Source organism: Coregonus lavaretus (genome assembly GCF_964263955.1).
Source record: "Coregonus lavaretus genome assembly, chromosome: 4".
Lineage (NCBI taxonomy): Eukaryota > Metazoa > Chordata > Actinopteri > Salmoniformes > Salmonidae > Coregonus > Coregonus lavaretus.
In genome coordinates, this window is record NC_139991.1 from 74782818 (window position 1) to 74810534 (window position 27717).

A 27717-nucleotide genomic window follows, 5' to 3' on the forward strand; every position below is an offset into this window, starting at 1 on the left:
CGCTCAGGGTTATGCTTAGTTGGAGTATTGTGAAATACATTTGTAATCAATTGGCATATAAATAACAATTTATATGCCAATATATATATATATATATTGTTTGATTAACATGATGTGGATGTAATTACAACATATGTGCTTTTCAGCATTTCAATTGTAGTGATACAATGTAACTCTAAATGTTACATACCTAAATGTGTACTTTAAGCGCAGGGTCTCTACTGTATCTAAAAGTAAAACCTCTGCTCTTTCTTGAGGCCCACGAGCATACAGGGCCTCGAGCCACGGATGTCAGACAACACCAGGGCTGCACCCTGTGGGCCCTTGTCAAAAGTAGTGCACTATATAGGGAATAGGGTGCCATTTTAATGTAAAGTAGTGCACTATATAGGGAATAGGGTGCCATTTAATTTCAAGTAGTGCACTATATAGGGAATAGGGTGCCATTTAATGTAAAGTAGTGCACTATATAGGGAATAGGGTGCCATTTAATGTAAAGTAGTGCACTATATAGGGAATAGGGTGCCATTTAATGTAAAGTAGTGCACTATATAGGGAATAGGGTTCCATTTGGACCGTACTCTAGTTCTTCAGAAGTTCCCTGCTGACCCATATAAAGTAGAGCCAGCCAGGCTACTGTGGGAAGCACAGCCATCTCTCGCACTGCACTGTCGAAAATATGCAGCCGTAAAGGTTTTGTGTTTAAAAAGGGGATGTATTGGCGCTCCCAGTTCTACCCACACCTAGCTGAAGTACTGTGTGTGTGTGTGTGTGTGTGTGTGTGTGTGTGTGTGTGTGTGCCTACGCATGTGTGTTATGTGTGTTAACTGACAATAAAATCAATGTGTACATGTGGGCATTCCACTGCAGTGTTGTAGTACTCGAGTCCGGTCTCCAGACCACATGTGAGTGTCTTGGTGTTGTCTCGAGTCCGGTCTCCAGACCACATGTGAGTGTCTTGGTGTTGTCTCGAGTCCGGTCTCCAGACCACATGTGAGTGTCTTGGTGTTGTCTCGAGTCCGGTCTCCAGACCACATGTGAGTGTCTTGGTGTTGTCTCTGTGTCAGGTACATTTGTACTCGGTCAGCAACCTTAATACCAGCGCACTCATGTAGGAGAGTGCACTTTTTGTAAAACACAAAGGGCCAGTGGTGGCCCAGGTATAAGCCCTATACATTTACATTTTAGTCATTTAGCAGACGCTCTTATCTAGAGCGACTTACATGAGCAATTAGGGTTAAGTGCCTTACTCAAGGGCACATCAACAGATGTTTTGTCACGCCCTGGCTCTGGGGACTCTGAAATGTTGAGCCAGGGTGTGGATTTTCTATGTTTAGTTTCACGGGGTAGCTTCTATGTTGTGTTTTCTATGTTTTGGGTTTTGTTCTAGATCATATAGATCTATGTTGGTCAGGGTGGTTCCCAATCAGAGGCAGCTGTTGCTCGTTGTCTCTGATTGGGAGCTATACTTAGGTAGGCTGTTTTCAGCTATTCTTTGTGGGATCTTGTTCTGATTTGGTTTGTGTTATACCGTAGACGTCACGTTATCGTTGTTGTTTTGATCGTGTGATCATTCTAAATAAATAATATGTTCACCTTCAACGCTGCGCCTTGGTCCGCTTCATCATGTGTCAACGATCGTGACAGAAGATCCCACCTCGACTGGATCAAGCAGCGTGACGAGGAGAGAGGATGGACGTGGGAGGAGATGAGTGCGAGTCTGGCAAGAGGGATGGAGGCCTTGGCCACGGGTAGGAGTGAAGCCCATACATTTTTTAGGGGGGGGGGCTAACGCCGTGGACGACGGGGCAGCAGGAGGACGCCAGGTTACGGGAGTCACTGGTCACCAGGGGGAAGGAGGTTGTAGAGGCACGGCGAGAGGTACTGGCGTGTGTTGCCAGTCCGGTCCGGCCTGTTCCTGATCCCCACGTAGGGCCAGTGGTGTGTGTTCCCAGTACGGTCCGGCCTGTTCCTGCCACTCGCACCAAGCCAGTGGTGTGCGTCGTCAGTCCGGCACGGCCCGTGCCTGTTCCCCGCACCAAGTCAGGGGTGCGCTTCGACAGCCCGGCTCGGCCCGCTCCTGCTCCCCACACCAAGCCAGTGGTGTGCGTCGTCAGTCCGGCACAGCCCGTGCCTGTTCCCCGCACCAAGTCAGGGGTGCGCTTCGACAGCCCGGCTCGGCCCGCTCCTGCTCCCCACACCAAGCCAGTGGTGTGCGTCGTCAGTCCGGCACGGCCCGTGCCTGTTCCCCGCACCAAGTCAGGGGTGCGCTTCGACAGCCCGGCTCGGCCCGCTCCTGCTCCCCACACCAAGCCAGTGGTGTGCGTCGTCAGTCCGGCACGGCCCGTGCCTGTTCCACCGGTGGCTGGTCCGGCACCGGTCAGATGCTTCACGTCGGAGCTAGAGCAATCCGCTCCACCAGTGGTCAGTCCAGCTCCGGCCAGCAGGGCCAGACCGGACCAGGGGTACTGTGGGGGGTTAGAGAGGGAGTGGGGATCATGCCCAGAGCCGGATCCGCCGCCAAGGCGGAGTGCCCACCTGGTCCCTCCCCTGTGGTGTTCTGTTGGCGCGGTCGGAGTCCGCGCCTTTGGGGGGGGGGGTACTGTCACGCCCTGGCTCTGGGGACTCTGAAATGTTGAGCCAGGGTGTGGATTTTCTATGTTTAGTTTCACGGGGTAGCTTCTATGTTGTGTTTTCTATGTTTTGGGTTTTGTTCTAGATCATATAGATCTATGTTGGTCAGGGTGGTTCCCAATCAGAGGCAGCTGTTGCTCGTTGTCTCTGATTGGGAGCCATACTTAGGTAGGCTGTTTTCAGCTATTCTTTGTGGGATCTTGTTCTGATTTGGTTTGTGTTATACCGTAGACGTCACGTTATCGTTGTTGTTTTGATCGTGTGATCATTCTAAATAAATAATATGTTCACCTTCAACGCTGCGCCTTGGTCCGCTTCATCATGTGTCAACGATCGTGACATGTTTCACCTAGTCGGCTCAGGGATTAGAACCAGCGACCTTTCGGTTACTGGCACAACGCTCTTAACCACTAAGCTACCTGCCGCCCCACTTTTGTTTCAGTGGGTATTGCGTATACTCACTTTTTATTCTCTACTGATACGTATCAAAGTAGTGTAGTGGAGGTATATGACTTATCAATTACAGGTTTTCCTACTTACAAAGCATGTAGAGGTCTGTAATTTTTTATCATAGGTACACTTCAACTGTGAGAGACGGAATCTAAAACAAGAATCCAGAAAATCACATTGTATGATTTTTAAGTAATTAATTTGCATTTTATTGCATGACATAAGTATTTGATCACCTACCAACCAGTAAGAATTCCGGCTCTCACAGACCTGTTAGTTTTTCTTTAAGAAGCCCTCCTGTTCTCCACTCATTACCTGTATTAACTGCACCTGTTTGAACTCGTTACCTGTATAAAAGACACCTGTCCACACACTCAATCAAACAGACTCCAACCTCTCCACAATGGCCAAGACCAGAGAGCTGTGTAAGGACATCAGGGATAAAATTGTAGACCTGCACAAGGCTGGGATGGGCTACAGGACAATAGGCAAGCAGCTTGGTGAGAAGGCAACAACTGTTGGCGCAATTATTAGAAAATGGAAGAAGTTCAAGATGACGGTCAATCACCCTCGGTCTGGGGCTCCATGCAAGATCTCACGTCGTGGGGCATCAATGATCATGAGGAAGGTGAGGGATCAGCCCAGAACTACAGGGCAGGACCTTGTCAATGACCTGAAGAGAGCTGGGACCACAGTCTCAAATAAAACCATTAGTAACACACTACGCCGTCATGGATTAAAATCCTGCAGTGCACGCAAGGTCCCCCTGCTCAAGCCAGCGCATGTCCAGGCCCGTCTGAAGTTTGCCAATGACCATCTGGATGATTCAGAGGAGGAATGGGAGAAGGTCATGTGGTCTGATGAGACAAAAATATAGCTTTTTGGTCTAAACTCCACTCGCCGTGTTTGGAGGAAGAAGAAGGATGAGTACAACCCCAAGAACACCATCCCAACCGTGAAGCATGGAGGTGGAAACATCATTCTTTGGGGATGCTTTTCTGCAAAGGGGACAGGACGACTGCACCGTATTGAGGGGAGGATGGATGGGGCCATGTATCGCAAGATCTTGCCAACAACCTCCTTCCCTCAGTAAGAGCATTGAAGATGGGTCGTGGCTGGGTCTTCCAGCATGACAACGACCCGAAACACACAGCCAGGGCAACTAAGGAGTGGCTCCGTAAGAAGCATCTCAAGGTCTGCAAACCAGATACTGAAAAAGTTTAGTCCGAAATGTTGGTTAGTCGGCTATTTGTGATGCGCATTTGTCATCATGCGCTGTTTGAATCAGGGGCGTAGACATGGATAGGCCTGGGTGGACAGAGGCCCACCCACCGGGGAGCCAGGCCCTGACAGGCCCACCCACTGGGGAGCCAGGCCCTGACAGGCCCACCCACTGGGGAGCCAGGCCCTAACAGGCCCACCCACTGGGGAGCCAGGCCCTGACAGGCCCACCCACTGGGGAGCCTGGCCCTGACAGGCCCACCCACTGAGGAGCCAGGCCCTGACAGGCCCACCCACTGGGGAGCCAGGCCCTGACAGGCCCAACCAATCAGTTTGATGTGGTTTAAGAATTGTTGTGGACTTAGACCATCACATTTTTGTATTTTTTTATATTTAAAAAAGTTTGATTTTGAGCGTGATAATCTGAAAAATCTATAGGAAAACTCATAAAAAACATAGGAAAACATAGGATTTTTCACACAGGGTGCCTTTCTTTCGCTGGGCGGGCCGTTTGGGAACTTTAAGGCAAAATCTGAGTATACCCACATCTCCAGGCACCACTACACCACTGCATAGGGCCGATGGAAAGACAGCAGTCACACACAGCATGATGTTAAAGGATAAGCAGTCCATAAACTCAGACATAATAAGCCGGTAGGTCCCAATCATAAGAATACAAAAACACAACCATTAAGCATTTCCCAATCGAAATGTACAATTATTACTTCCCACTGCAAAAAAAAACATTTCACATTTAGCACACAAAGTAACCAGTGACCTAAAGTTTAAAGTGGAACTGACAGTGTTTTAACTACTTTGCAGATATGAAACAAATAAAATACAAATAACAAATAACATATTCCCAGTTTATGCTACAAAAATCAACTTTATAATTGGTTTTACAAATAGGTTATATTTGACTCAACGTTCCATGACGTACACTAAGGCGTTGTTGGCAGAATAGATGGATGCAGTTCAATACATGGTTAATATAATTCACCAATACATTTCTTGGTAGTCCAAACAATATTGCTATCAGGTTGTAAATCACAGCTCCATTCGGGATGCAATGTTTCAGTTTCAATTGCTCAATATTCTGGACAAAAAACGGACGAATGTAACTAAGGCTGGGAATGTCAATACAATCAAACTATCAAGGGCAATGATCACAAGTCAGTCATAACGTGGCTAATAGGCTAGCGTACCTATTTATGAAGCAAGCTAAAAACATGGAGCCTAACGTTAGCTAGCAAGAACTTGAACGACTGCTATCGAGTTAGCATATCTCTTGCGTTCGCAAATTCACTCTGGCTATCTACTTCGATTTCAGAGCACTCTCTCGTCTGAGTGTGCCAGAGCGCAGAACCACTGATGAATTTACGAATGCGCAACACCCGCTGAATATGACCGGTGTCAGTAAACGAAGGCAAAAAAATAATAGTTTGTCAAGAACGCTCTAGATAACAACATGTAAACAGCCTAACCAGCTCTGCTACGATGATTAAAATGGTCAGAGTGAGGTGTTCTCTCATTGTTCTCTCGTGTCCGGAAGTAGCTAGCTAGCAAGCTATCCAACTTTAGCCAGTTAGCTTGAGCTGTAAACACACAGTCCGGTTCAAAGTGAATCATGGCAGACCCGTGCTGCAAATGGCTTGTTTGTATAAAGGCCTACTGTAGCTCTGATTGGCTATAGCGCACCGGTTTGTTTAGACTCTGGTCCTGGACAAGACGTGTTTATTCGGTTTTATTTACTGTAGTGTCTATTAATTGTCCAAAAGCACGGCTGCTTTCCAACTCTATATTACTATAGAATTTCCACAAATGCCTTAGTATACGTCATTCCCAAACATTCTGTGAATTTATGACAACGTGAAAAAACGTGGTCGCTGGTCAGACTTTTTTTTGAAAAAGTGTCATATTCTTCCTTGGGGGGTGTATATGAACAGATTTTAATACGATTTCCTGTTGCTAAAATGCTTTCAGTTCCACTTTAAATGCAACAATGTTTCACACAAGTTATTTTCAAAGAGACGGCTAACAACAGCAAGCGCGCTGCAATAAGAAACACAGTTCCACTCACCAGATGATGATCATTTGAAACGTAACTTCTTGTTGAAAGTTATTATATTGAAAAGGGAAAAGCTAACAAATTAGCAACAACATTCTCCTTGATAACACCTGCTGCAGCCGCTGCAAATTAGCTGACAACAAAAGCTAGCTAGCTAGACCGTGGGAAAACTACTGCTTGCTATTGCGTAGCAACATGTTGGCCTTCAAGAAGGCAGAAGTTTCCATACGTTTTTGTAAAAACGGTCCCACCCATTAAGTCAAAATGTGATTGGTTGATTCCACTGTCACTCGAAAATGTTGCCCTAATACCGTTGAATGGCTGACTTAGCTAGCTAGATGTATCTCCCCAGAGACCAGCAGTGTTCCTTTCCATCAAAAACTGAAGAGATTAAATCAGAACATCATTGAAAATTATATTATAATTATTATTATATTATTATAATCATTATTTTATAAATCCTTAGCCTTTCTCTGAAGGTGTAGAAGGCCCATTGTTCTCCACTGTGTTTGGGTTAGTAATAATTTGTAGAGTGGCTCTATTTTCCCTCAGCATGCATTTTTTCTCTATTCTGAATGTCTAAAGAATCCATATGTTGTTCTGAAATGTGAACACAGAAATACTGGACATTTTGAACTCTTATTATGTGGTGATTTGACAAAATTACAATCCTGGTCTTGAATTGGACTCGCATTTTCCTGGTCTCGGTCTTGACTCGGTCTCGACCCCCTCCGGTCTTGGTCTTGACTCGGACTCGATTTGCTCCGGTCTTGGTCGTGAATCGGTCTCGCTTTAGGAGGTCTCAAACACAACACTGTTCCACTGTTTTCCACTTGTGCAATAACAAGGTAACAAGATAACTGTATTTCTATGTCATTACAAAGTAATGACTAACTATGTACCAACTGTTGTTATTGTCATAGCGATGACAGTGTGTTTTGACTTAATCTAAATTAACTCATGTGCCCCTGACAGATTTCTGTAATATTTCACATCAAGGAATCATGTGGAAACGATGGCAAAGTGGTTCCCCGTGTTTACGACAAAATGTAAAGTTCGCCATAGGTCGCAGGGTTAAATAAAGCAGCTATTAGATCAGTGAAATTAGCAACAGTGTTAAGGAATTCAAATGGTAAAGATATGAGAAGGATGAATTAGCACATTTTGAAACATTGGGTGAATTATTAGGCATGTACCCATACACCACAAGACGGCCTTGTGGATGTGCGTGCGTGTGTGTGCCTGCTTTCTGTCTGTCTGTCTGTCTGTCTGTCTGTCTGTCTGTCTGTCTGTCTGTCTGTCTGTCTGTCTGTCTGTCTGTCTGTCTGTCTGTCTGTCTGTCTGCCCATCTGTCTGCCTGCTTGTCTGTCTGCCTGTCTGTCTGCCTGTCTGTCTGTCTGTCTGTCTGTCTGTCTGTCTGTCTGTCTGTCTGTCTGTCTGTCTGTCTGTCTGTCTGTCTGTCTGTGTCTGTCTGTCTGTCTCTGTCTGCCTGCTTGTCTGTCTGCCTGTCTGTCTGTCTGTCTGCCTGTCTGCCCATCTGTCTGCCTGTCCGTCTGCCTCTCACCCTGGGACAGTGTGTGTCTGTGACAACGTCCTTGTCACCTATGACCTACAAGGTGTACAGTATGTGTTAACTAACTGTGTTAACTAACTGTGTTAACTAACTGTGTTAACTAACCGTGTTAACTAACTGTGTTAACTAACTGTGTTAACTAACTGTGTTAACTAACCGTGTTAACTAACTGTGTTAACTAACCGTGTTAACTAACTGTGTTAACTAACTGTGTTAACTAACCGTGTTAACTAACTGTGTTAACTAACTGTGTTAACTAACTGTGTTAACTAACCGTGTTAACTAACTGTGTTAACTAACTGTGTTAACTAACCGTGTTAACTAACTGTGTTAACTAACTGTGTTAACTAACTGTGTTAACTAACCGTGTTAACTAACCATGTGATGTCATGTCTTGTTCCTTCTCTCACAGACCAGCGGGCAGGCTCGTGTTTCGGCGGACTGCTGAACGGGCGCTGTGCCCAGGAGCTGCCTGGCCTCTTCAGTAAGACCACATGCTGCTGTGACAGTGGGCGCTGCTGGGCACGAGGGGCCCTGTCTGAAATATGCCCCGCCCAAGGATCAGGTGAGTCACCAATCTATAGTATTCCTCCTATGCCCAATGTTTGGTTGGCAAGCCTGGTGCTTAGTTAGTGTGCTGCAACATTTAGAGTGAAGAAATGTAATGTATAGACGTGACAATCTCCTAGGACCAGGGTTGCCTATCGCCATACCCTATGAAGTGTCATTTGTGAATGACTATCATTATTAGCTACTTCAACGTCAAAACCTTTAGACATTTCCATAGTTATATTTCTCTGTACCAAAGAGTTATGCAAGTTCTGCCCTTAACTGCATTCTAAAAAGCCCTTGAAAACCTGAGTCTCAACAAGCAGCTTGGAGAACGCTGAATCTGATGCTGAGCCCAGTTCAAAGCGCCTGTCAAGCGGTAACAGATAGTGTTCTGCTGCAGCAGGTGTAACAGAATGGTACCTTGGTTATGTCAGGGTAGACTGGAGGGCTCTGAAAGCCCCTGGCACTCTCCCCCATTTCCTCTGGCTCTCACCCCAGACTGGGCAGAGCACACAGGATGCCTGCTCCTCCAACGCCCACTTCACTGGCATGTGTTGCTTTGGTTTCACCTCAAGTCTAGGGTACAGGGTTGAGCAACTCAGGTCGGTTTCACCTCAAGTCTAGGGTACAGGGTTGAGCAACTCAGGTCGGTTTCACCTCAAGTCTAGGGTACAGGGTTGAGCAACTCAGGTCGGTTTCACCTCAAGTCTAGGGCACAGGGTTGAGCAACTCAGGTTGGTTTCACCTCAAGTCTAGGGTACAGGGTTGAGCAACTCAGGTCGGTTTCACCTCAAGTCTAGGGCACAGGGTTGAGCAACTCAGGTTGGTTTCACCTCAAGTCTAGGGCACAGGGTTGAGCAACTCAGGTTGGTTTCACCTCAAGTCTAGGGGGACAGGGTTGAGCAACTCAGGTTGGTTTCACCTCAAGTCTAGAGGACCGAGATGAGCAACTCAGGTTTGTGGGGGCCAGAATGTCTGCTGGGTCATGTTCAGTAAGCACAAAATGAGAGAATCGTATGAGGAAAACATGAACTTGTCCAATAATGTTCATGGAACTTTCAAAAGTATTGCTGCGTTGTGGCCTACAGAACAGGATGGTGGTTTGCGATTGCTTTACATCTTATAGAGAGCTTTAGAGAGCATGTGTGTGCTCTCAGAGCAACCAACTGACTTGATGCTTTGATGTCAAAGGGAGACTTATGGTTAAGGGTTAGAAGTAGTATGGCTTAGTGTCCTTAGACAGGATATGTTTCAAGGCACACTGTAGTTTTGAGCTTTGACCTCTACTATCACTGCTGGCAAACCTATTGATGTTTGAACTTTCAAACCTGTTCCACCATCATCCCGACGGTGTGTGGGGCTAAGTCTCCTTGGAAGGCCCTATGTTTGCCCTTCCTCTCACTGCTGACTAACCTTTTGACCTTTGTCTCACCATCCTCCAGAGGAGTACCGCCGGCTGTGTGTCGAAGGAGTCCTACCCTACCCAGATGGAGACTTTGGAGGGAGACCGAACCCCAATGGTGGCTACGACCCGTCCAGGCCCAATGGTGGCTACGACCCGTCCAGGCCCAATGGTGGGTATGATCCATCTAGAACCAACAGTGGCTACGATACAACTCTGAATGGCCAAGGGGTTCCTAATGGAAATGGACAAAGGCCAGATTTAGGTATGAAAACCTCCACATGCACTAGAAGCACCCACACATTCAACAGAAAGCATAGGCTCTGCAAGCTGTACGATGTGTACAGTATCTACAGTGCCTAGCAAAAGTATTCACCCCCCTTGGCGTTTTTTTCCTATTTTGTTGCATTACAACCTGTAATTTAAATGGATTTTTATTTGGATTTCATGTAATGGACATACACAAAATAGTCCAAATTGGTATCAAAAAATTCTAAAAAATAAATAACGGAAAAGTGGTGCGTGCATATGGATTCACCCCCTTTGCTATGAAGCCCCTAAATAGGATCTGGTGCAACCAATTACCTTCAGAAGTCACATAATTAGTTAAATAAAGTCCACCTGTGTGCAATTGTCACGTTCGTTGAATGATGGGTCAGACCAAGGCGCAGCGTGATATACGTACATGTTTATTAACTATTAAACACAATGACAAAACATCAACCGAAACGAAACGAAAAGTCCAAGGTAGAACACACAACATACCTTAGAAGGAACAAGATCCCACAACTAGACAGTGCCAATAGGCTGCCTAAGTATGGTCCCCAATCAGAGACAACGAGCGACAGCTGCCTCTGATTGGGAACCACACCGGCCAACATAGATCTAGACATACTAGATCCTAAACATAGACAAAGCACAACAAGGAATATACACACCCTGACTCAACATATAAGCGTCCCCTGAGTCAGGGCGTGACAGCAATCTAAGTGTCACGTTATCTCAGTATACACTACCGTTCAAAAGTTTGGGGTCACTTAGAAATGTCCTTGTTTTCGAAAGAAAAACAATTTTTTTGTCCATTAAAATAACATCAAATTGATCAGAAATACAGTGTAGACATTGTTAATGTGTAAATGGCTATTGTAGCTAGAAACGGCTGATTTTTAATGGAATATCTACATAGGCGTACAGAGGCCCATTATCAGCAACCATCAGTCCTGTGTTCCAATGGCATGTTGTGTATGCACAACTGAGCAAGAGGACAAATACATTAGAGTGTCTAGTTTGAGAAACAGACGCCTCACAGGTCCTTAACTGGCAGCTTCATTAAATAGTACCCGCAAAACACCAGTCTCAACGTCAACAGTGAAGAGGCGACTCCGGGATACTGACCTTCTAGGCAGAGTTGCAAAAAAAAGCCATATCTTAGACTGGCCAATAAAAATAAAATATTAAGATGGGCAAAAGAACACAGACACTGGACTTTTTCTTTGCAACTCTGCCTAGGTCAGCATCCCGGAGTCGTCTCTTCACTGTTGACGTTGAGACTGGTGTTTGCGGGTATTATTTAATGAAGCTGCAAGTTGAGGACCTGTGAGGCGTCTGTTTCTCAAGCTAGACACTCTAATATATTTTTGTCCTCTTGCTCAGTTGTGCACCTGGGCCTCCCACTCCTCTTTCTATTCTGGTTAGAGCCAGTTTGCGCTGTTCTGTGAAGGGAGTAGTAGACAGCGTTGTACGAGATCTTTAGTTTCTTGGCAATTTCTCGCATGGAATAGCCTTCATTTCTCAGAACAAGAATAGACTGACGAGATTCAGAAGAAAGTTATTTGTTTCTGGCCATTTTGATCCTGTAATCAAACCCACAATTGCTGATGCTCCAGATACTCAACTAGTCTCAAGAAGGCCAGTTTATTGCTTCTTTAATCAGCACAACAGTTTTCAGCTGTGCTAACATAATTGCAAAAGGGTTTTCTAATGATCAATTAGCCTTTTAAAAGGATAAACTTGGATTAGCAAACACAACGTGCCATTGGAACACCGGACTGATGGTTGCTGATAATGGGCCTCTGTACGCCTATGTAGATATTCCATAATAAATCAGCCGCTTCCAGCTACAATAGCCATTTACAACATTAACAATGTCTACACTGTATTTCTGATCAATTTGATGTTATTTTAATGGACAAAAAAAGTGCTTTTCTTTCGAAAACAAGGACATTTCTAAGTGACCCCAAACTTTTGAACGGTAGTATATATACACCTGTTCTGAAAGGCCCCAGAGTCTGTAACACCACTAAGCAAGGGGCACCACCAAGGAGCTCTCCAAACAGGTCAGGGACAAAGTTGTGGAGAAGTACAGATCAGGGTTGGGTTATAAAAAAATATCAAAAACTTTGAACATCCCACGGAGCACAATTAAATCCATTATTAAGAAATTGAACAAATATGGCACCACAACAAACCTGCCAAGAGAGGGCCGCCCACCAAAACTCACGGCCCAGGCAAGGAGGGCATTAATCAGAGAGGCAACAAAGAGACCAAAGATAACCCTGAAAGAGCTGCAAAGCTCCACAGCGGAGATTGGAGTATCTGTCCATGGGACCACTTTAAGACGTACACTCGACAGAGCTGGGCTTTAAGGAAGAGTGGCCAGAAAAAAGCCATTGCCTAAAGAAAAGAATAAGCAAACACGTTTGGTTTTCGCCAAAAGGCATGTGGGAGATTCCCCAAACATATGGAAGAAGCTACTCTGGTCAGATGAGACAAAAATGTAGCTTTTTGGCCATCAAGGAAAATGCTATGTCTGGCGCAAACCCAACACCTCTCATCACCCCGAGAACACCATCCCCTCAGTGAAGCATGGTGGTGGCAGCATCATGCTGTGGGGATGTTTTTCATCAGCAGGGACTGGGAAACTGGTCAGAATTGAAGGAATGATGGAGGGCGCTAAATACAGGGAAATTCTTGAGGGAAACCTGTTTCAGACTTCCAGAGATTTGAGACTGGGACGGAGGTTCACCTTCCAGCAGGACAAAGACCCTAAGCATACTGCTAAAGCAACACTCGAGTGGTTTAAGGGGAAACATTTAAATGTCTTGGAATGGCCTAGTCAAAGCCCTCAATCCAATTGAGAATCTGTGGTATGACGTAAAGATTGCTGTACACCAGCATCCAACTTGAAGGAGCTGGAGCAGTTTTGCCTTGAAGAATGGGCAACAATCCCAGTGACTAGATGTGCCAAGCTTATAGAGACATACCCCAAGAGACTTGCAGCTGTAATTGCTGCAAAAGATGGCTCTACAAAGTCTTGACTTTGGGGGGAGGGTGAATAGTTATGCACGCTCAAGTTCTGTTTTTTTTTGTCTTATTTGTTGTTTGTTTCACAAAAAAAATGTCTTTTGCATCTTCAAAGTGGTAGGCATGTTGTGTAAATCAACTGATACAAACCCCCCAAAAATCTATTTTAATTCCAGGTTGTAAGGCAACAAAATAGGAAAAAATGCCAAGGGGGGTGAATACTTTCGCAAGCCACTGTATATGCAGTGCATTCGTAAAGTATTCAGACCACTTCCCTTTTTCCACTTTTTGTTACGTTACAGCCTCATTCTAAAATGGATGATTTTTTTAAAAAAAAGTCTCATCAATCAAACACCCCATAATAACAAAGCGAAAACAGGTTTTTAGAAATTTGCGAATGTATTTAAAAATAAAAAACAGAAAAACCTTATTTACATACACTACCAATCAAAAGTTTGGACACACCTACTCATTCAAGGGTTTTTCTTTATTTTTTTAAAATTTTTTACATTGTAGAATAATAGTGAAGACATCAAAACTATGAAATAACACATATGGAATCATGTAGTAACCAAAGAAGTGTTAAACAAATCAAAATATATTTTATATTTGAGATTCTTCAAATAGCTACCCTTTCCCTTGACGACAGCTTTGTACACTCTTGGCATTCTCTCAACCAGCTTCATGAGGTAGTCACCTGGAATGCATTTCAATTAACAGGTGTTCCTTCTTAAAAGTGAATTTGTGGAATCTCTTTCCTTCTTAATGTGTTTGAGCCAATCAGTTGTGTTGTGACAGAATAAAGCCCTAATTGGTGAAAGATCAAGTCCATATTATGGCAAGAACAGTTCAAATAAGCAAAGAGAAACGACAGTCCATCATTACTTTAAGATATGAAGGTCAGTCAATACGGAATATTTCAAGAACTTTGAAAGTTTCTTCAAGTGCAGTCGCAAAAACCATCAAGCGCTATGATGAAACGGGCTCTCATGAGGACCACCACAGGAATGGAAGACCAAGAGTTACCTCTGCTGCAGAGGATAAGTTCAGTAGAGTTACCAGCCTCAGAAATTGCAGCCCAATTAAATGCTTCACAGAGTTCAAGTCACAGACACATCTAAACATCAACTGTTCAGAGGGTACAGCGTGAATCAGGCCTTCATGGTTGAATTGCTGCAAAGAAACCACTACTAAAGGACGCCAATAAGAAGAAGTGACCTGTTTGGGCCAAGAAACACGAGCAATGGACATTAGACCGGTGGAAATTTGTCCTTTGGTCTGGAGTCCAAATTGGAGATTTTTGGTTCCAACCGCCGTGTCTTTGTGAGACACGGTGTGGGTGAACGGATCATCTCCGCATGTGTAGTTCCCACCGTGAAGCATGGAGGAGGAGTTGTTATGGTGTGGGGATGCTTTGCTGGTGACACTGTCTGGGATTTATTTAGAATTCAAGGCACACTTAACCAGCATGGCTAACACACGCAGCGATACGCCATCCCATCTGGTTTGGGCTTAGTGGGACTATCATTTGTTTTTCAACAGGACAATGACCCAACACACCTCCAGGCTGAAGAAGGAGAGTGATGGAGTGCTGCATCAGATGACCTGGCCTCCAGAATCCTCCGACCTTAATCCAAGTGAGATGGTTTGGGATGAGTCGGACGGCAGAGTGAAGGAAAAGCAGCCAACAATTGCTCAGCATATGCGGGAACTCCTTCAAGACTGTTGGAAAAGCATTCCTCATGAAGCTGGTTGAGAGAATGTCAAGAGTGTGCAAAGCTGTCATCAAGGCAAAGGGTAGCTACAGTGAGGGAAAAAAGTATTTGATCCCCTGCTGATTTTGTACGTTTGCCCACTGACAAAGAAATGATCAGTCTATAATTTTAATGGTAGGTTTATTTGAACAGTGAGAGACAGAATAACAACAACAAAAATCCAGCAAAACGCATGTCAAAAATGTTAAAAATTGATTTGCATTTTAATGAGGGAAATAAGTATTTGACCCCCTCTCAATCAGAAAGATTTCTGGCTCCCAGGTGTCTTTTATACAGGTAACAAGCTGAGATTAGGAGCACACTCTTAAAGGGAGTGCTACTAATCTCAGCTTGTTACCTGTATAAAAGACACCTGTCCACAGAAGCAATCAATCAATCAGATTCCAAACTCTCCACCATGGCCAAGACCAAAGAGCTCTCCAAGGATGTCAGGGACAAGATTGTAGACCTACACAAGGCTGGAATGGGCTACAAGACCATCGCCAAGCAGCTTGGTGAGAAGGTGACAACAGTTGGTGTGATAATTCGTAAATGGAAGAAACACAAAATAACTGTCAATCTCCCTCGGCCTGGGGCTCCATGCAAGATCTCACCTCGTGGAGTTGCAATGATCATGAGAACGGTGAGGAATCAGCCCAGAACTACATGGGAGGATCTTGTCAATGATCTCAAGGCAGCTGGGACCATAGTCACCAAGAAAACAATTGGTAACACACTAGGCCGTGAAGGACTGAAATCCTGCAGCGCCCGCAAGGTCCCCCTGCTCAAGAAAGCACATATACAGGGCTGTCTGAAGATTGCCAATGAACATCTGAATGATTCAGAGGAGAACTGGGTGAAAGTGTTGTGGTCAGATGAGACCAAAATCGAGCTCTTTGGCATCAACTCACCTCACCGTGTTTGGAGGAGGAGGAATGCTGCCTATGACCCCAAGAACACCATCCCCACCGTCAAACATGGAGGTGGAAACATTATGCTTTGGGGGTGTTTTTCTGCTAAGGGGACAGGACAACTTCACTGCATCAAAGGGACGATGGACGGGGCCATGTACCGTCAAATCTTGGGTGAGAACCTCCTTCCCTCAGCCAGGGCATTGAAAATGGGTCGTGGATGGGTATTCCAGCATGACAATGAGCCAAAAACACACGGCCAAGGCAACAAAGGAGTGGCTCAAGAAGAAGCACATTATGTTCCTGGAGTGGCCTAGCCAGTCTCCAGACCTTAATCCCATAGAAAATCTGTGGAGGGAGCTGAAGGTTCAAGTTGCCAAACGTCAGCCTCGAAACCTTAATTACTTGAAGAAGATCTGCAAAGAGGAGTGGGACAAAATCCCTCCTGAGATGTGTGCAAACCTGGTGGCCAACTACAAGAAACGTCTGACCTATGTGATTGCCAACAAGGGTTTTGCCACCAAGTACTGAGTCATGTTTTGCAGAGGGGTCAAATACTTATTTCCCTCATTAAAATGCAAATCAATTTATAACATTTTTGACATGTGTTTTTCTGGATTTTTTTGTTGTTATTCTGTCTCTCACTGTTCAAATAAACCTACTATTAAAATTATAGACTGATCATGTCTTTGTCAGTGGGCAAACGTACAAAATCAGCAGGGGATCAAATACTTTTTTCCCACACTGTATTTGAATAATCAAAAATATAAAATATATTTTGATTTGTTTAACACTTTTTTGGTTACTACATGATTCCATATGTGTTATTTAATAGTTTTGATGCCTTCACTATTATTCTACAATCTAGAAAATAGTAAAAATCAAGAAAAACCCTTGAATGAGTAGGTGTGTCCAAACTTTTGACTGGTAGTGTATATCAACATTAAAAGTAGGAACAATTTCAGATGTATTGAAAGTCTGGCTACTGTGAGATGTACTGTATTGTAATTACTGAACTTTTGACTGGTATTGTAAGTAATTAGACCGTTTGCTATGAGACTGGAAATTGAGCTCAGGTGCATCCTGTTTACACTGATCATCCTTGAGATGTTTCTACAACTTGATTGGAGTCCACCTGTGGTACATTCAATTGATTGGACATGATTTGGAAAGGCACACACCTGTCTATATACGTTCCACAATTGGCAGTGCATTTCAGAGCAAAAACCAAGCCATGAGGTCGAAGGAATTTTCCGTATAGCTCCGAGACAGGATTGTGTCGAGGCACAGATCTGGGGAAGGGTACCAAAAATGTCTGCAGCATTGAAGGTCCCCAAGAACACAGTGGCCTCCATCATTCTTAAATGAAGAAGTTTGGAACCACCAAGACTCTTCCTAGAGCTCGCCTCCCGGCCCAGCTGAGCAATCGGGGGAGAAGGGCCTTGGTCAGAGAGGTGACCAAGAACCTTATGGTCACTCTGACAGAGCTCCAGAGTTCCTCTGTGGAGATGGGAGAACCTTCCAGAATGACAACCGTCTCTACAGTGTATCATGGTGGTGGCAGCATCATGCTGTGGGGATGTTTTTCAACGGCAGGGACTGAGCGACTAGTCAGGATCGAGGGAAAGATGAACAGAGCAAAGTACAGTGAGCTCCTTGATGAAAACCTGCTCCAGAGCGCTCAGGACCTCAGACTGGTCCGGGCTCTTGCTGGGCCAACAGGATAACGACCCTAAGCACATAGCCAAGACAATGCAGGAGTGGCTTCGGGACAAGTCTCTGAATGTCCTTGAGTGGCCCAGCAAGAGCCCGGACTTGAACCCGATCAAACATCTCTGGAGAGACCTGAAAATAGCTGTGCAGCGACGCTCCCAATCCAACCTGACAGCACTTTAGAGGATCTGCAGAGAAGAATGGGAGAAGCTCCCCAAATACAGGTGTGCCAAGCTTGTAGCGTCATACCCAAGAAGACTCGAGGCTATAATCGCTGCCAAAGGTGCTTCAACAAAGTACTGAGTAAAGGGTCTGAATATTATGTAAATGTGATATTTCCATGTTTTGCTTTGTCATTATGGGGTGTTGTGTGTAGATTGATGAGGGGAAAAAACTATTTAATCAATTTTAGAATAAGGCTGTAACGTAACAAAATGTGGAAAAAGTCAATGGGTCTGAATATTTTCCCGAATGCACAGTAGATGGATGGATGAATGGCTAGGGATGGATGGAAGGAAAAAGCACAGTCATTATGATGAGCTACTATGGTGTATGTTGGACAGGCACAGCGACTCTGAACCAGACGATAAACCTCTGTAAGCAGCTGCCCAACCTGTGTCTGCACGGCCGCTGCATCTACGTGGGCTCCAGCTACTTCTGCGTGTGCAACAACGGCTACATCCTGGACGCTCGCCTAGAATGTGCCGGTACAGTATAGTAATTATACAGTAATACATTAAAAAAGTGTTTTTATACGTGTATTTGATGGATTGGCTAACGCTTTTTAAATGTTAATTCCAACGCCCACAGTGTTTGGATACCAGGAACTCTGTTAAGTGTTGTTGATTGATTGACTTTTAAAATGTTAATTTCAACACAGGCAGTTTTGGACCCTAACATTGTAAAGTGTTCTTGATTCATTAAATTACACTTTTTAAATGTTAATTTCCAACACCCTTTTTCTAGATATTCAACACTTTTTCAGATGATCCCATACGTACACTTTAAAAGTTTAGATTTTAACATTGTGGGGCATTAACCCTGTGGGTGTTAAAAAGTGTTAAACTCTCTAAGGAAAGTTTTCTCTGTCAATACTGTACAGCAATAAGAAAGCATTGTGGCAGCACATTTCAAGTAAAGAGTTACTAGTCAAACCCAGGAAGACTATTGGCCATCAATCCTCTTCCCAGCTGTCCTCTCAGAACTTCCACTTTCTATCAACAGATGTTTAGTTTAGTTTATTAGAATCCCCATTAGCTACATCACATGCAGCAGCTACTCTTCCTGGGGTCCATTAGCTACAGCACATGCAGCAGCTACTCTTCCTGGGGTCCATTAGCTACAGCACATGCAGCAGCTACTCTTCCTGGGGTCCATTAGCTACAGCACATGCAGCAGCTACTCTTCCTGGGGTCCATTAGCTACAGCACATGCAGCAGCTACTCCTCCTGGGGTCCATTAGCTACAGCACATGCAGCAGCTACTCCTCCTGGGGTCCATTAGCTACAGCACATGCAGCAGCTACTCTTCCTGGGGTCCATTAGCTACAGCACATGCATCAGCTACTCTTCCTGGGGTCCACACGAAACGTACAAATACATTACGAAGTACAGAACAGTTATAGACAAGAACAACATAAGATATTACATTACATTTAAAATAAAATAAAATAAAATAAGAGATATATATAGGAAACCAAGAGACAACCGCAAAATAAATAGTTACACATTATTCACTATATAATATATATAATACGTATTCATATTCTTATATACAGTACATTTAAATGAGATCTTTAGAAAGAGGAGAGGCGCTGTTATACGATATGTTTTTTAAATTTGTTTTTTAAAGCATTAACTGAGCTACGCATTAAATCTGTTTTTTGGTTTGGGTACCGTTAAGAAACCCATAGTGGTGTACGGTGGATATGTACGTCTGTTTGAAGTGTATGAAAATATATACGTTTGCAAATAGATTATTCAAGTGGTTAGGCATTTTCAAACACACATGTTTCTTAAAAAGACTAGAAGAGAAGTAGTCAATTTCTCGACAACCCTCAACCATAAAAGACTATCATGCATGTTGTTGATGTTAGTTCTCTGTGTGCAGTTAAGGGCAAGGCGTGCTGCTCTGTTTTGAGACAGCTGACCATATTACCGGACAGTCATCAAGACGGGACAAGACCAGAGTCTGAACAACTAGTACAGTTGATCTTTTTATAACAGACCCCTCCCCATCTACACATCAACTTTGTCAATATGACTTGACCAATGAGAACTGACAATCCTATGTTACTCCTAGGAGTTCAGCTTCAACTTGTTAATGGACACACCCTTTTTGCACAACTCCAGTTGAGGTTTAGGTCTAAGAGAATGTTTTAGATGTATTTAAGACCAGTTTATTGTTAATTACCCATTCTGACACCGACTGTAACCCCTTGCTTAGTCTCAGTGAGCTCACTGACTGTAGGTGCTGATGTGTAGTGTGTGCAATCATCAGCATACATAGTCATTTTAGCTTCTTGTAAAACAAATGGCAAATCATTTGTAAAAATAAAGAAGAGTAACGGCCCAAGGCAACTGCCCTGAGGGATACCGCACTGTACATATCTGATGTTAGAGAAGCTTCCATTGAAGAACACTCTCTAGGTTCTATTGTATAAAAAAAAAAATGTATGCACTCACTAACTGTAAGTCGCTCTGGATAAGAGTGTCTGCTAAATGACGTAAATGTAAAATGTATTGAATAAATAACTCTCCAACCATGTGATGGCAGGTGATGTAAAGCCATAGCAAGTGAGTTTCTTCAATACCAAATTATGATCAATAACATCAAAGGCTGCACTGAAATCTAACAATCTGCGGTAGCAGAGAGAACAGTCTGTGACTAGGGTGGCTGGAGTCTTTGACAATTTGTAGGGCCTTCCTCTGACACCGACTGGTATAGAGGTCCTGGATGGCAGGAAGCTTGGCAACACTGATGTACTGGGCCGTACGCACTACCCTTTGTAGTGCCTTTCGGGTCGGAGGCAGAGCAGTTGCCATTCCAGGAGGTGATGCAACTAGTCAGGATGCTCTCGATGGTGCAGCTGTAGAACTTTTTGAGGATCTGAGGACCAAAGCCAAATCTTTTCAGTCTCCTGAGGGGGAATAGGCTTTGTCGTGCCCTCATCACGACTGTCTTGGTGTGTTTGGACCATGATAGTTTGTTGGTGATGTGGACACCAAGGAACTTGAAGCTCTCAACCTGCTCCACTACAGCTCTGTCAATGAGAATAAGGGTGTGCTCGGTCCTTCTTTTCCTGTAGTCCACAATCATCTCCTTTGTCTTGATCACGTTGAGGGAGAGGTTGTTATCCTGGCATCACAGGGCCAGGTCTCTAACCTCCTCCCTATAGGCTGTCTCATCGTTGTCGGTGATCAGGCCTACCACTGTTGTGTCGTCGGCAAACTTAATGATGGTGTTGGAGTCGTGCCTGGCCATGACGTCATGGGCGAACAGGGCGTACAGGAGGGGACTGAGCACGCGTCCTGAGGGGCCCCCGTGTTGAGGATCAGCGTGGCAGATGTTGTTACCTACCCTTATCACCTGGGGGCGGCCCGTCAGGAAGTCCAGGATCCAGTTGCAGAGGGAGGTGTTTAGTCCCAGGGTCCTTAGCTTAGTGATTAGCTTTGAGGGCACTATGGTGTTGAACGCTGAGCTGTAGTCAATGAATAGCATTCTCACGTAGGTGTTCCTTTTGTCCAGGTGGGAAAGGGCAGTGTGGAGTGCAATAGAGATTGCATCATCTGTGGATCTGTTGGGGCTGTATGCAAATTGGAGTGGGTCTAGGGTTTCTGGGATAATGGTGTTGATGTGAGCCATGACCAGCCTTTCAAAGCACTTCATGGCTACAGACGTGAGTGCTACGGGTCTGTAGTCATTTAGGCAGGTTACCTTAGTGTTCTTGGGCACAGGAACTATGGTGGTCTGCTTGAAACATGTTGGTATTCCAGACTCAGTCAGGGACAGGTTGAAAATGTCAGTGAAGACACTTGCCAGTTGGTCAGCGCATGCTTGGAGTACACGTCCTGGTAATCCGGCAGGCCCTGCGGCCTTGTGAATGTTGACCTGTTTAAAAGTCTTACTCACATCGGCTACGGAGAGCGTGATCACACAGTCGTCCGGAACAGCTGACGCTCTCATGCATGCTTCAGTGTTGCTTGCCTCGAAGCGAGCATAGAAGTGATTTAGCTCGTCTGGTAGGCTTGTGTCACTGGGCAGCTCGCGGCTGTGCTTCCCTTTGTAGTCTGTAATAGTTTGCAAGCCCTGCCACATCCGACGAGCGTCGGAGTCGATGCAGTACGATTAAATCTTAGTCCTGTATTGACCCTTTGCCTGTTTGATGGTTCGTCGGAGGGCATAGCGGGATTAATTATAAGCGTCCGGGTTAGAGTCCCGCTCCTTGAAAGCGGCAGCTCTACCCTTTAGCTCAGTGCAGATGTTGCCTGTAATCCATGGCTCCTGGTTGGGGAATGTACGTACGGTCGCTGTGGGGACGACCTCATCGATGCACCTATTGATGAAGACAGTGACTGATGTGGTGTACTCCTCAATGCATCGAAAGAATCCCAAAACATATTCCAGTCTGTGCTAGCAAGACAGTCCTGTAGCTTAGCATCTGCGTCATCTGACCACTTCTTTATTGACCGAGTCACTGGTGTTTCCTGCTTTAGATTTTGCTTGTAAGCAGGATTCAGGAGGATATAATTATGGTGAGATTTGCCAAATGGAGGGTGTGGGAGATCTTTGTACTCGTCTCTGTGTGTGGAGTAAAGGTGGTCTAGATGTGGTCTAGTTTTTGTTCTTCTGGTTGCACATTTAACATGCTGGTAGAAATTAGGTAAAACGGATGTAAGTTTCCCTGCATTTAACTCCCCGGACACTAGGAGCGCCACCTCTAGATAAGCGTTTTCCTGTTTGCTTATGGCCTTATACAGCTCATTGAGTGTGGTCTTAGTGCCAGCATCGGTTTGTGGTGGTAAATAGACAGCTACGCATTTTCTCCATTGTTTTTGATGGTAGGCCACTCTGGTTAGCCTACAGTCGTTGTCAAAAGTTTTGAGAATGACACAAGTATTGGTCTTCACAAAGTTTGCTGCTTCAGTGTTTTTAGATATTTTTGTCAGATGTTACTATGGTATACTGAATGATAATTACAAGCATTCCATAAGTGTCAAAGGCTTTTATTGACAATTACATTAAGTTTATGCAAAGAGTCAATATTTGCAGTGTTGACCCTTCTTTTTCAAGACCTCTGCAATCTGCCCTGGCATGCTGTCAATTAACTTCTGGATCACTTCCTGACTGATGGCAGCCCATTCTTGCATAATCAATGCTTGAAGTTTGTCAGAATTTGTGGGTTTTTGTTTGTCCACCCGCCTCTTGAGGATTGACCACAAGTTCTCAATGGGATTAAGGTCTGGGGAGTTTCCTGGCCATGGACCCAAAATGTAGATGTTTTGTTCCCCGAGCCACTTAGTTATCACTTTTGCCTTATGGCAAGGCGCTCCATCATGCTGGAAAAGGCATTGTTCTTCACCAAACTGTTCTTGGATGGTTGGGAGAAGTTGCTCTCGGAGGATGTGTTGGTACCATTCTTTATTCATGGCTGTGTTCTTAGGCAAAATTGTGAGTGAGCCCACTCCCTTGGCTGAGAAGCAACCCCACACATGAATGGTCTCAGGATGCTTTACTGTTGGCATGACACAGGACTGATGGTAGCGCTCACCTTGTCTTCTCCGGACAAGGTGTTTTCCGGATGCCCCAAACAATCGGAAAGGGGATTCATCCGAGAAAATGACTTTACCCCATTCCTCAGGAGTCCAATCCCTGTACCTTTTGCAGAATATCAGTCTGTCCCTGATGTTTTTCCTGGAGAGAAGTGGCTTCCTCGCTGCCCTTCTTGACACCAGGCCATCCTCCAAAAGTCTTCGCCTCACTGTGCGTGCAGATGCACTCACACCTGCCTGCTGCCATTCCTGAGCAAGCTCTGCACTGGTGGTGCCCCGATCCCTCGGCTGATTCAACTTTAGGAGATGGTCCTGGCACTTGCTGGACTTTCTTGGGCGCCCTGAAGCCTTCTTCACAACAATTTAACCTCTCTCCTTGAAGTTCTTGATGATCCGATAAATGGTTGATTTAGGTGCAATCTTACTAGTAGCAATATCCTTGCCTGTGAAGCCCTTTTTGTGCAAAGCAATGATGACGGCACGTGTTTCCTTGCAGGTAACCATGGTTAACAGAGGAAGAACAATGATTTCAAGCACCACCTTCCTTTTAAAGCTTCCAGTCTGTTATTCTAACTCAATCAGCATGACAGAGCGATCTCCAGCCTTGTCCTTGTCAATACTCTCACCTGTGTTAACGAGAGAATCACTGACATGATGTCAGCTGGTCCTTTTGTGGCAGGGCTGAAATGCAGTGGAAATGTTTTTTGGGGATTAAGTTCATTTTCATGGCAAAGAGGGACTTTGCAATTAATTGCAATTCATCTGATCACTCTTCATAACATTATGGAGTATATGTAAACTGCCATCAGAAAAACTGAGGCAGCAGACTTTGTGAAAATTAACAATTGTGTCATTCTCAAAACGTTTGACCACGACTGTACATTATGATCAAATAGCCACATGGGGGAGTGTACCATGGCAGAAGGGGTATGGTAATGACCCCCTCTCTCTGATCATGTTTGTTTTGTTTTGTGACGGACATATCAACAATGCATGTAGCTAAGTACTATAAATGAGACGCTATGAATTATTTTCTTATGATGGAAGATGTACAGTCACATTGTTTTCCTTTTAATTTCCTTCCCCATTTATTAGTTTGGCTGTTCTGAGTCCATGTCAATGCTCAAATCACATCAGAATACCTTTTTTTTGTTTTAGGTCTGGTAGAAAACGAACACATTTGGATTTTTGAGTGTAATTCCCCTTTAATTGCGCATCTGGCCCTTTAATTGCACCTCTAGTCGAGAGAGGATTGTTGTGCTGTCTAATGTGCTGGTCGAGAGAGGAATGTTGTGCTGTCTAATGTGCTAGTCGAGAGAGGAATGTTGTGCTGTCTAATGTGCTGGTCGAGAGAGGAATGTTGTGCTGTCTAATGTGCTAGTCGAGAGAGGAATGTTGTGCTGTCTAATGTGCTGGTCGAGAGAGGAATGTTGTGCTGTCTAATGTGCTGGTCGAGAGAGGAATGTTGTGCTGTCTAATGTGCTGGTCGAGAGAGGAATGTTGTGCTGTCTAATGTGCTGGTCGAGAGAGAAATGTTGTGCTGTCTAATGTGCTGGTCGAGAGAGGAATGTTATGCTGTCTAATGTGCTGGTCTAGAGAGGAATGTTGTGCTGTCTAATGTGCTGGTCGAGAGAGGAATGTTGTGCTGTCTAATGTGCTGGTCGAGAGAGGAATGTTGTGCTGTCTAATGTGCTGGTCTAGAGAGGAATGTTGTGCTGTCTAATGTGCTGGTCGAGAGAGGAATGTTGTGCTGTCTAATGTGCTGGTCTAGAGAGGAATGTTGTGCTGTCTAATGTGCTGGTCGAGAGAGGAATGTTGTGCTGTCTAATGTACTGGTCGAGAGAGGAATGTTGTGCTGTCTAATGTACTGGTCTAGCGAGGAATGTTGTGCTGTCTAATGTGCTGGTCGAGAGAGGAATGTTGTGCTGTCTAATGTGCTGGTCGAGAGAGGAATGTTGTGCTGTCTAATGTGCTGGTCGAGAGAGGAATGTTGTGCTGTCTAATGTGCTGGTCGAGAGAGGAATGTTGTGCTGTCTAATGTGCTAGTCGAGAGAGGAATGTTGTGCCGTCTAATGTGCTGGTCGAGAGAGGAATGTTGTGCTGTCTAATGTGCTGGTCTAGAGAGGAATGTTGTGCTGTCTAATGTGCTGGTCTAGAGAGGAATGTTGTACTGTCTAATGTGCTGGTCGAGAGAGGAATGTTGTGCTGTCTAATGTACTGGTCGAGAGAGGAATGTTGTGCTGTCTAATGTGCTGGTCGAGAGAGGAATGTTGTGCTGTCTAATGTGCTGGTCGAGAGAGGAATGTTGTGCTGTCTAATGTACTGGTCGAGAGAGGAATGTTGTGCTGTCTAATGTACTGGTCTAGCGAGGAATGTTGTGCTGTCTAATGTGCTTGTCGAGAGAGGAATGTTGTGCTGTCTAATGTGCTGGTCGAGAGAGGAATGTTGTGCTGTCTAATGTGCTGGTCGAGAGAGGAATGTTGTGCTGTCTAATGTACTGGTCGAGAGAGGAATGTTGTGCTGTCTAATGTACTGGTCTAGCGAGGAATGTTGTGCTGGTCGAGAGAGGAATGTTGTGCTGTCTAATGTGCTGGTCGAGAGAGGAATGTTGTGCTGTCTAATGTGCTGGTCGAGAGAGGAATGTTGTGCTGTCTAATGTACTGGTCTAGCGAGGAATGTTGTGCTGTCTAATGTGCTGGTCGAGAGAGGAATGTTGTGCCGTCTAATGTGCTGGTCGAGAGAGGAATGTTGTGCCGTCTAATGTGCTGGTCTAGCGATGGTTCTGTATCGCTGCTGCTCATTTCATGGTAAAGTTTGCAAATAACAGATAATAGATACAAATGATATACTTTTTTATTTTTTTTGCAGACCCTCTTATCCATATTACATTTTTTTTTCATTTTTTTTTTTCATACTGGCCCCTCGTGGGAATCGAACCCACAACCCTGGCGTTGCAAACGCCATGCTCTACCAACTGAGCTACATCCCTGCCGGCCATTCCCTCCCCTACCCTGGACGACGCTGGGCCAATTGTGCACCGCCCCATGGGTCTCCCGGTCGCGGCCGGCTACGACAGAGCCTGGATTCAAACCAGGATCTCTAGTGGCACAGCTAGCACTGCGATGCAGTGCCTTAGACCTGATATACTTCTGCCAGTTAAGACTACTTTGCAGTTAACATTTAACTGAGAAGGTTTTGGGGAAAGTATTTCTGTCGACCCACAGGACAGTTATCATATCAACTGACCACACACAGAGTGATAGACAAACGCGCGCACCACACAGACAGACAGGGGCAATATTTCTGGAAATTAATTGGCAGTTATTGTGTTAGTTTTGGTTGTTTAAGCCAATAGTGGCTAACCAGGGGTGGGATAATGTCAATGTTGATTCAATAGTAGCTGGGAGCATGAGGGGGTTTGATATTTGTGAGATTTGTTTATGACAGTTTGCAGTTGTACACACCAAAATTGCATGTACTTTCAGAATTGTTTGGCGAGCTACTGATAGCTGGTGATTGACCTTTTGGAGATTCATCAATTTCCTGTCTTACAGGCATTAGTCACAGTAAGAAGCTTTCTCTTGAGAGGACAGCTAGATGATAACCAGTCAATATTCAGGTCACCAAGTAAATACATTTCTCTGTTTAGCATCAGAGACCTTATCTAACATCACACATATTCTCCAGATACTGACAGTTAGCACTTGGTGGCCTATAGCAGCAACCTAAAAGAAGAGGCTTCAGATGAGGCAGGTGAACCTGCAACCACAGCACTTCTACTTCATTTGTCATGAGATCCTCTCTGAGCTTTACAGGAATATGGCTCTGAATATATACAGCAACACCTCCCCCTTAGACTTTCCTGTCTTTTCTATAGATGTTATATCCTTGTATTCCTACTGCTGTATCATCAAAGGTGCTGTCTAAGTGAGTCTCAGAAATTGCTTTTATATTAATATTATCTAAGATGAGCAAATTACTAATCTCATGAACGTTGTATATGAGCTACAGTGGGGGAAAAAAGTAGTTAGTCAGCCACCAATTGTGCAAGTTCTCCCACTTAAAAAGATGAGAGAGGCCTGTAATTTTCATCATAGGTACACGTCAACTATGACAGACAAATTGAGAAGAAAAAAATCCAGAAAATCACATTGTAGGATTTTTGATGAATTTATTTGCAAATTATGGGGGAAAATAAGTATTTGGTCACCTACAAACAAGCAAGATTTCTGGCTCTCACAGACCTGTAACTTCTTCTTTAAGAGGCTCCTCTGTCCTCCACTCGTACCTGTATTAATGGCACCTGTTTGAACTTGTTATCAGTATAAAAGACACCTGAACACAACCTCAAACAGTCACACTCCA

At 44.6% G+C, this 27717-nt stretch overlaps 1 protein-coding gene across 1 annotated transcript in view; it reads left to right on the forward strand.

Moving 5' to 3' along the window:
- Positions 1-27717, forward strand: part of fbn2a (fibrillin 2a) — a gene marked incomplete at both ends in the record, with an annotated part of 247780 nt that overhangs the window by 68426 nt on the left and 151637 nt on the right. The window contains 3 exons of the mRNA XM_084159776.1: positions 8359-8511; positions 9941-10165; positions 18145-18288. Of these exons, the coding sequence (XP_084015902.1) occupies positions 8359-8511; positions 9941-10165; positions 18145-18288 (522 nt within the window). The remainder of the gene's footprint in view (positions 1-8358; positions 8512-9940; positions 10166-18144; positions 18289-27717) is intronic.